Below are 10281 nucleotides of genomic sequence, written 5' to 3'. Positions count from 1 at the left end.
AGGGCTGGGACTGGCAAGGGTGTGCAAGAAACACCTCCAGGCACCCAGAGAGATAGAACGAGAGGCAGCTCCTGATCAGCTCAACTGATCCACAGGTCGTGATTAAGGGGTCCAGCTGCCATTAGCTGATCAGGGAAGGGAAGGACTGCTTTGTGTTCTGGCCACACTCACCCCTTCACTAGGGCTTACTTTTGGGGTAGGGAGTATATTAGGCTTACCCAAAAAAAATTGAGCTAGGCCTTACTTTTTGAATAAGTCGTATTTTCAGGGAACGCAGTAAAAGTGATTTGGCTTTGTCTGCTTTTTGGTCTACTCACTTCTCAACTAACTCTTGGTTTATAAAGACAAATCCAAATATAGTTTTTCCCCCTCCAAAAATAAATCTTCCCTTAATTTATCATTCTTTTTTTAATGTTGACGCCATTTGGCAGGCTGAAGACTTTGAAATGATGAAGATTGCACTCCAAGTGACCAAAAAGACAACCTCAGAGACTCGGTTAGTTTGCAAAAAAAAATGTATTAGTAGTAGTATTTTATAACTTTAATCCTTTCATTTACAGTATTGTACAGCTGGTTTAAAATATAAAAATAATCTGTCCCTCTGAAAGATAACTACTCCTTTAGCTCTTCTTCCTGCTTACTTGCACAAAATGGCAGATGTCACCTTAAAGATCTGCCACCCACGCTTCCCACCAATTATTGGTATATTCAAAACCAGAAGGCAAACGTGAAAGTGTCTCCTAAGCAGCGAGTTTCTAATTTAGCATTAATAAGTAAGAACAATGAAAATAAATGATATTCGCTAATAATATTATCATGAAATATGTCAGAGAAATTCATAGGTGAGGTGCCCAGGCCCTTTTCCCCATTGCTACAATGCCAGGATGTGGATGGCCCTAATCTCCCTCACCCTTACTGGGCTTTCTTATAAGCAGTTTTGACGATGGCATTCTTAAAAAGAGTCACTAGAGGAGTGTGACTGTGCTCTGAGGTCATGAAGCCGCCGTAGCGCTTCTTCTTGGGCAGGGCTGGGGCATTCCACCGAAAGTGGTGCATCTTGTAGGCAGTATTATCATTTTTTATTTTTCTCAGCTGCTTTCCTTTGTCAACCTTAGTGGCTTCGCTGCTCTGTTTTTCCTCCGGGGAGTCAAGTTCGGGATATTCCATCTCCCAGGAAAGGTCTCTTCTGAACTCCTCAGGATAACTCTCCTCTGATTCGTCTGCCACCCCATTTGGATTGACTCTGACGGGTCGCCTCTTCCTGCCCACTGGCTTCCCCCATCGGAAGTGCTCCATTGCATAGGACCTCTTGCCTTCTTGCTTTTCACGGGGTTCTTGGTGGCTTTCCGAGTCTCCTTCCCAGCTCTCTTGGGTTTCTGAAGAAGCCGAGAAGAGATCTGCACTGGAGTCACTGGAAAGGTTCTTTCTTTTGTTGCCTAAGCTGCCGCCATTGCTGTTACTCTTCCCAAATTTGTTCCAGTGGATGTATTTCTGAATATTTTCAGAGAGAGGCTGCATGTGACCATTTCCTGGATATACTGGAGACTCATTTGAGAGGCCCATTCTGCAGGCCCTGAGGCACTCCTGCAATGGAAATAGGGGACAAACAGGGAGATACTGACTTCAAAACTATTGTACAAAGTTTCAATTCAGCCTAAAGCTCATTCCCCTTCCCCCTTTTCTCAGGGTTACTGCAGGGGTGGGCTCCTGGGCGTTCGGCTGTGTTGGGAGATCCTCTAGCCAAGGACCGCCAATGTTCAGTGAACCCCCAAATGCCACCCCTAGCTGGCCACACCCACCCCGCTCATCCCGCCCCTACCAGGAGTCTCCACACAGCCCATTCATCATTCCAGGTAAGTGCAGGGGCTGCATGGAGGGTCTGGGAGGGCAAAAAATGGGTTTACTGGCGGTTTCGGAAGTCCAGAAAGAGGCCTGTTTCTCACCTCCAGACAGCCTCCAGAGGGCCTCCAGACTCTGGGGGACCAGTTTTCACCCTCCCGGAGGCTCAACAAAAGCCTCTGGAGCCTGGAGAGGGCAAAAAATGCCCCCCCCTGCTGTGATGCAGGTGGCCGACTAGGCCATGCCCACCATGGCCATGCCCACCCAGCAACAGGGCAGCAAACCTGTTGCTATAGGATCTGAAGCCCACCCCTTGGTTAGTGCCTCAGCAATGAGAGTCAGACACACCAGCAGATCTGTCAGGAGTTTGTTAATTTGCAGGCAAGTTTTTCTAAAGCTCAACTGTACCTATTTAAATTTAATTCAGTTGTATTTAGAATCTTATTAGCACATGAATTATGTGTTCCTTTAAAGCAGGAAGCAACTTGAGAGAAGGCTTTGATCTAAGAATAATTGGTACCACCAAAAAGTTGACTGAATCTCACCTAGCCAGTCAAACCACTCTTGGCCCATCTGCTTTGGCATCCTCCCACTGAAAGAATTTCCTATATGTTTCACTTGGTCAGGAACCAGCAAAAACTGCTTTTCTCAGTGATGATAGGTGGCAAAAAAAATAAGGAATCTTTTTTGGGTTTCTATTTCCCACTTACGAATTTCCAGCCATTGTTGGAAATTGGATCCTAGACTAGGTGAGATAAATGGTTTGAAATCATAAATGAAGTTAAATACCAAGACAAAATTACTCCTGTCAATGCTTCATATATCCACTGGATTTACATCCTTTGCTTCTTAAAGAACATTCAGAATGAGATCCTTTTCTCCTCTGTAAACATCCTGAACTTCCAGGCATCCCTTTCAGACTTACCAGCAATTTCCACATTATGAAGCCCTCCCACCTCTATTTCATTATAAATGCTTCATACCCTCACTATTTTCCCCAGCAAGGAATAGTTATTTTGATCTTTCAAATCTGCAAAATTACTGGCTTTGCTACTGCATCAAGAAGTTCAGTCTTTCCGTAATTCAGGTCAGGGTTCTGTTTTCCATTGGGAGGGTATCCTCACCGCATACCTCCTCTTCCCATGCTCAGTTTAACTGTTTCATTTCCATGTGAAACCAAGTCAGATGCAGTTTCAGCAATCAGTTTCCAATGTTCTGGTGTTTAATGTGTGTACGGGTTCAGCACTGCCTGCCACCACCAGTTTGTTACATGCTGCCCAGGGGCTGCCATTTGGAAAGATTTTGCCACCATTCTGCTAACATTTGGGATGTCCCTTGAGGTTTTCAAATACATGCAGGCTTGCCACCATGCTGATCATAAGGGTGCCCTTCCCTTCCCAGCATTTCCATCAGCCTCTCGGATTTTTTGTTGTTGTTGCAAACCACCAAATATGCACAACGATGTGGTAGAAGAGCAATATTTTTCTTTTAGTTGGAGACGAGGGATTTCAACTGATTTGTTCGAGTTCAGGAGGCAGGGTTCAGTTATCAGCAACTAAAAAGGTGTCAATTATTGCCATTTATTGATTGACATCTCCGTGAGCTCTGGACATGCAAAGATATGGATCTGCTGTGCATACTGACATAGATCTGAAAAAGGTAATTATTTCAGAGTTTTTTGGCTTTAATTTTAAAATGCATTCTAAAAGCTTAAGAAATGGAAAGACTGGTGGCCTGGAAAAGAAGATCAAAGATAATACAGTAGAGAAATGAAATTCCCATTATCAGCCATTCAGTGGGTAACTCAGCCTAGCTTGCTTCTGCTACACTCTCCTTCCATAGTCTCTTATATCAGTGGGTTCCCCTTCTATAGCTGGATTATAGCACCTAAACCCATGGACTACATTCCCCTCCACAAAGGGGATTCGTTGATTTCTGAAGAGGGGGGTTAAAAACAGATGGATTAAACTTCAGCACAGTTTACCATTTTGCCTCAAGTGACAAAAGAAATGAAATGAAAGCAAGAGATGGAAAGTTCATTCCCTCTCCTGTAATGAAGTATCACATCACTCTCAGATTTCATGGAGAGAGAGAGAGATGACATATAAATAGGAGGAGGAGGAGGAGGAGGAGGAGGAGGAGGAGGAGGAGGAGGAGGAGGAGGAGGAGGAGGAAGATAATGATAGATAGACAGGCAGACAGACAGACAGACAGACATTGAATATGATCTCTGGCTGCAAAAAGCTTCCTTGCGCTGCTAAGGATCTTTTCAAACAAACACATTGCATCATCATACTTCCTAATTTCACAACATTTTTAGAGACGGTAGGAGTGAAGACAAAAGGAAACGCTAAGAAGATGTACTAAGAATGGGGACAAAAGAAGATACTCTCCAGATGACAGCCACTGTTGCTGGCAAAATGTCAGGAGATCTGTTGTCTAAACCACGGTCACTAAACTCTGAAGCTCAACATTGCACTACAGATACTGGCCGTGAAAGTCTAGACCAGTATATAGATAATAAAGCATGATTTTAAAAGATATTATTTGATTTTAATTATGTATTGTGCCCACGATCAGTTGCCATCTGGCTTTTAAAAAAAATTAGCATACACAATTCTCCCTGAGCTTGGTTGTTTTCTTCCAGACATTTCATTATCCAAACTACTGGTGAAGTTACCTAGTTTGGGTAATGAAATGCCTTTAAGACAATAATCAAGCTCGGACGGCATCAAGGACAATAATCTCTATTTAATCTCCATATAAGTAAGTAATTATCACCCATAAGGTTGGATAACAAATTTCATACCAACTTTACAAGGCATTTTCTTGGCTTTACCTGAATTAAATTCACAACTTTTTCATTGGATGGTCTACATTCTGTGCCATCTCTCCCAAATACAGCCATCTAAGAAGAAGAGGGTCGTAGGTGAACAGTCCACTTACCATCATCTTCACTTCTGTGTCCATCTCCCAACACCAGCTGTTGTCCCAACAGAGGCTAGGCACTCCTGCCACTGAATGGATGAGCAGAACTCCCATGATGGCCCAAAGACTACTCCACTGGGAGTTCAGCATCTTCAGAGAAAGAAGACTGTTTCTGCTGAGACAAAAATATTGGCCACCAAAGGAAGCAAAATAATATACATTACAGAGAGCTAGTCTGATGTAGCAGTTAAAGCATCACGCTAGAGACTGTGAGACTGTGAATCTTTGCCCCGCCTTAGACACAAATCCAGTCTGGTGACTTTGGGCCAGTCACTTTCTTTCAGCCCTAGGAAGGAAGCAATGCCAAATCACTTCTGAAAAACCTTGCCAAGGAAACTGCAGGGGATTGTCCAGACAGTCTATAAGAATCAGACATAATTGAATGGAAGGGGAAAAAATATGGGGTATAAGTAGCATGAAATGATGGGGTGCATGAGCTATTAAAGGTTTGGTCCAGATTTATCCTAGTCTTACTACCTAGTCCTGGTTTACTTCATTTCTTCTATCTGCATTACTGATGGATAATTGCCATCAAATAAGGATTAGCTCCTGTCTAAAGTAGCAAAGTCCTGCTGGCACATTCTTTGGTACCTGCCTACTTATTTTAGGTAAGAATAAGAGCTTGCAGGCTGCAACACTAACATCCAGTCTCAAGCATAATTCATTTCCATTAATGTCTTCAGACTCACGGAGACCCTGGGGACATTCTTGGAAAAATAAAATAAATGGTTCAGAGTCAGCATCCCTGTCCTTTGTTTAAATATGGTAAAATATTATCATATTTTATATCCATATCCACCCTGACACCATTATTGTGACAATGTCTATCACATGCTATCAGAATTCCAGATGTGCTACTGTATTTGTCCTAAAAGGCAAAGAACCTTTGCTTTAAATGCTAGACAATTCCAGCATTAGAGGTTGGCACTTGTAGAGATATGCATGTTTCCTATTCTCTTAGTACAGACAAACTGAACTCGTTAACATTATATTTTTCCACTAATTTGCTTAACCTCTCCCACACAGGCTTTGCTGACACATATATGGTAAACTCTAATAAAGTTGATTTGCTTCTGCTTTATCCTGTTGTACAAGTCCAGCCGCCGTGTTTGGCAACCACAGTGGAAGTATGGGAACACAGTCTATTGTGATTTGTTCAATAAGCCATTGTTAAAACAAACCATTCCTTAGAGTAATAATGTGTGAAACTAGCCAGAGATGGTGGTGCTAATGAGTTTCCTAGAATATTCTTTAGGTATTTGTTGCTTTCCCGTGAATAGAAATACAACCTTCATGAAAGAAAGAAAGAAGACTACTTGGTATGTTATTTTATCCAAAAATCCCAAGTCCCAATGGCTGAAATTAACTATTACTATGGTTTATGAAATTAACTATTATTATGGTTTATGATTATGAAGGGACATGGTGGCTCAGTGGCTAAGATGCTGAGCTTGTCGATCAGAAAAGTCAACAGTTCAGCAGTTTGAATCCCTAGTGCCGCGTAACGGGGTGAGCTCCCGTTACTTATCCCAGCTTCTGCCAACCTAGCAGTTCAAAAGCACATAAAAAATGCAAATAGAAAAATATAGGTGCCGCCTTTGGTGGGAAGGTAACAGTGTTCCGTGCACCTTTGGCATTTAATTATGCCAGCCACTTGACCACGGAGATGTCTTCGGAAAGCACTGGCTCTGCAGCTTTGAAATGGAGATGAGCACCGCCCCCTAGAGTCAGGAACAACTAGCATATATGTACGAGGGGAACCTTTACCTTTACCTATAGTTTATGATGCTATAACTATGTCCAGTACCTAAACTCCCACTAAACCATGCCTAGTTACAGCTGCTAATCCCACAGAAATACAGGAATGAAATTTATTGCAAAAGAAAAAGGGGTGAAGCTAAACTTCTTCAGTGGTCAGCTAAGACCTTCACTAGACTATTTGTACTATTCCACCACCACCCTGTCACTTTCGACAAGTCTCTGCACAAATAAGCCTATTTTCTAGGCTTAAAATTAAAATTATTACAAATCTCCTCCAGATGTTGGGCAAGACTGTGTCATTATTCTTAGCAGGTATTTTCAAGAATGTTCCTATAAATAAACACATATGTTGCAGGGGAAAAGTGGTTTTGATTTTTTTTCCCCCTCTCTCATTTCAACATTTACATTTCAACTTTCCCCCTCTATTATTTCAAGGTCTGCTGAAATTTTTACAGACCCATGTGGCTCCAAACAAAAAATGACTAGGCTGCTCTCCAGGAATGTCTATCCTTCTACTACCAAGTTAGTTTGCTAGTTCATCTAGAAGATTCATATTACAATAACAGTATGCCAGTTCAAATATGAAATCTGAAGAACTTCATTGTATTCTGGAAGGAAGTGTGTTTTCATGAGCTGTTCTTAGTGCATGCACGTAACTCTGAAATTTATGAAGAAGCTGTGGGAGAAACTTAAGCATGCAGGATCCAATCTGGGTTGGTCACTGGGACCAGAGATTTAGTCTTCTAAGTTTTTTGAACTTTTGCTCGAGCTCCTCAAGTACCTTCTCTCTCACCCAAAAGTGTTCTCACCAGAATACAATCTGGTGAGAGAGAAATTCCCTGAAGATGGGCTCCAGCATGAGCCCGAAAACTTGGAAGATTAAGAGCTGCCTTTAACCGACTCAGATTGATTAACCAGGGACGCGGTGGCTCAGTGGCTAAGACGCTGAGCTTGTCGATCGAAAGGTCGGCAGTTCAGCGGTTCGAATCCCTAGTGCCGTGTAATGGGATGAGCTCCCATTACTTGTCCCAGGTTCTGCCAACCATGCCGGCCACATGACCACAGAGACGTCTTCGGACAGCGCTGGCTCTTCGGCTTTGAAACAGAGATGAGCACCGCCCTCTAGTCAGGAACGACTAGCACATGTGTGCGAGGGGAACCTTTACCTTTAAGACAGACTCAGATTGGATCCTGCAACATTATCCTGGGACATGTATATTTGCCTTCATTCATGAGATGTAAGGATCTTGGCAATTGAAGGAGATACCGGCTTGAAACTGTTTAATTAAAAAATGAATAAGAACACAAAAAGCAGAAAATAAGAAGGGAGAAAAAGAAACTGAAATGTGCATAGAAGGTTATAGTTGCTTCAATAGTGAGATGGATGGCATATAAATTTAGTAAAATATTTTTTTAAGTAGAGAGTTTGCCAAGTATTCCACACAGTCAGACTCAGTACATTCCTCTTCCACAGTGAAACTGCAATAGAGCAAGAGAAAAGGCCACAAACGGAGGACCAAGACCTCTGTGAAAAGAAAGCGGCTCATTGGATCCAAGGATATGATTCCGCAAGGAGATCTTTAGTGAATAGGTTTTATGTTGGACTTCAATAGCCTCCTTAGGCAGCTCTCATTGATTTCAATGAGACTTGTCCAGAAAAATTCTGCAGGAAATTGGATCCATGGTATTTAGAAGAATAATTAGGCATCACCAAATTTCAAGAGAATCTTGCTAGGTTGAATTTCCCTCTTCTTCCCATACTATTACCATAATGTTCCCACATTCAGGCTTTTACATGCAAGGATTTTACACATCTCCCCCATGTAATAACAAAACTGGATTTTTTTAATCTCCAAAATAATGGAACTGCTTTTGATTTGCATAGCAGTTCCATGGAAGAATTACTCATCCTCAATGTCAAGAATATGCATTCTCTTTCTTCAGTGAATTAGATGCCCTTTAAGATACCTTACATTCTCATATTTTCCTCCACATATGTTTTAAGGGATAAATATTCCCTCTTAGTAAAATTAAACTGTTATTTCTCCTAGTTGCAAAAAACAAGCATATAGAGAGAGAGATAGATATAGATGTAGATGTAGATGTATATATAAAACTATAACTATAACTAACTATAAATATATAACTATATATAAACTAAAATAGTTTTAGTAGTCTATCAAACACTAATTGTATTTTAGAAGAACTGTCATCCCCAGAGCTTATACATTCTTGAATATGGATTTGAAGCTAGAAGAAAGGATAAGTAAAGAAAAACTCTTAAAAAAGAGTTTTAAAAAACGCAATTAAAAAAAACGCAAATGGATTTTATTCTTGAAGAGATACATAACTACAAAGTCATCTTTCTCAGAAGGTTTTAGTTTCTGCCCCGTTTAATTCTAATTATTCAACCCACTTGGGATATTGCATTCACAACTGTCTATGCAGGCAGAACTCCTGGACAATTAAGCAGAGAGCAGAAGTTGTCTACAAAAAAAGAGCAAGCAAAACTATGCATGTGAAATAAGCTCTTGGCTGGGAAAGAAGCAAATAAAGGTGGATCAGTTCCGTTGTAAAGGCTATCTGCAATATAATAGAAACTTAGAAACAGGACATGCCATAGATGGCAAGTTGCTTCCTTGCCTCCAAAGCTACCTCTTGCCGTGCCCTGGTCTGAATTTTTCCCTTCTTGATATTTGTCAGCTGGGATCTGCACCGCAAAACTTTAAAGGCAATGATTCTTTGCCTACACTTGAAAGAAAATGAATGAAGCAATCCTTGCCATCCGTTCAGATAGAAACTTATGGGACCAGTATCTGAAGAATTAAAGTGCAGCCAAGGCAAGAGCATTACTTACCTGTTGCTGCAACGAGAGTTCTCCCTCTTCTCTCCCTCTCTTCCTCTCTCAGTCTCTCCCTTTCTTCCTCTTAACATCTGCAAGGTTTCAGCTGCAACCCCAGCCCCTTTTTATACCACACAAGCTGGTCTTTACTGCTAGAGCAACCTTCCGGAGAGACCTTTTGAAGCAACAATAAAAGGGGAGGTGTCCAGGAAAGCTCCAGGTGTACAAGAATGGGAGAGATTAGCAGGCATCCACCAAGATGACGTAAGATACGTGGGGAAAGGCTCATGAAAGGCAGCTGGAGGTGAAGGGAGGATTAGCACCCCAATGTGAAGAGGACTACTAGAATGAGGCACTGGAAAACTTCCCCCATTTTTATCCTCTTAAATTGGTTCTGCGGATCAGGAGTAGACAGGTGATTATTATTTTTTTAATTAAAAACCAGACACCCTTTAGTAATAATGGCATATTGGTTCATGGAGGTTTAACACACTATTGCATGCATATTATACACATCTGTTCAATATTCTCTCTCCTTTTTTTCTCCTTTTCCAAATTGCATTTTGTAAAGTTCCTTTGTTCAGTTTGGCAAAACAAAAGAGCCTCAACTGGTGGTCCATATGGTAACATTTGTGTACCACTGTGGTCAGATGGATTTCAGATGACATGACAGTAGGATGCCATGTCTCCCAAGCTACAGTCATCTTAAGCAATTCCCTCTAAAATTCCCTAGTTTTTAAATGATGCCTCCATCCCCCGAATTATAACTGCAATCAGCTCTAAAAAGCTTTATGGAATTCCCTTCCTGTTCATCTAAGGGTTTCCAACTTTTATTTTAGATTTTGACAGTA

General features: G+C 41.4%; 1 protein-coding gene across 1 annotated transcript; it reads right to left on the bottom strand.

The window, feature by feature from the left end:
* Window positions 1–912: 912 nt before the first annotated feature.
* LOC139319235 (pro-opiomelanocortin A-like) lies at window positions 913–9522 on the bottom strand. Its single transcript, XM_070947004.1, has 3 exons — window positions 9446–9522; window positions 4786–4942; window positions 913–1584 (listed from the first exon to the last, which is right to left on the bottom strand). The coding sequence occupies exons 1-3, from the start codon at window positions 9520–9522 to the stop codon at window positions 913–915; spliced, it is 906 nt and encodes a 301-aa protein (XP_070803105.1).
* Between the last annotated feature and the right edge of the window lie 759 nt (window positions 9523–10281).

Source organism: Pituophis catenifer, unplaced genomic scaffold, assembly GCF_029215685.1.
Source record: "Pituophis catenifer annectens isolate HBS135680 unplaced genomic scaffold, rPitCat1.0.hap2 SCAF_1, whole genome shotgun sequence".
NCBI classification, from domain to species: domain Eukaryota; kingdom Metazoa; phylum Chordata; class Lepidosauria; order Squamata; family Colubridae; genus Pituophis; species Pituophis catenifer.
This window is presented reverse-complemented; position numbering and strand designations above follow the sequence as displayed.

Coding starts and splice junctions, on each gene's coding strand:
- LOC139319235 (XM_070947004.1), bottom strand. CDS start 9,522: ATGTTAAGAGGAAGAAAGGGAGAGACTGAGAGAGGAAGAGAGGGAGAG. Junction 4,943..9,445: donor AACTCTCGTTGCAGCAACAG/GTAAGTAATGCT, acceptor TTTTTGTCTCAG/CAGAAACAGTCTTCTTTCTC. Junction 1,585..4,785: donor ACACAGAAGTGAAGATGATG/GTAAGTGGACTG, acceptor TTTCCATTGCAG/GAGTGCCTCAGGGCCTGCAG.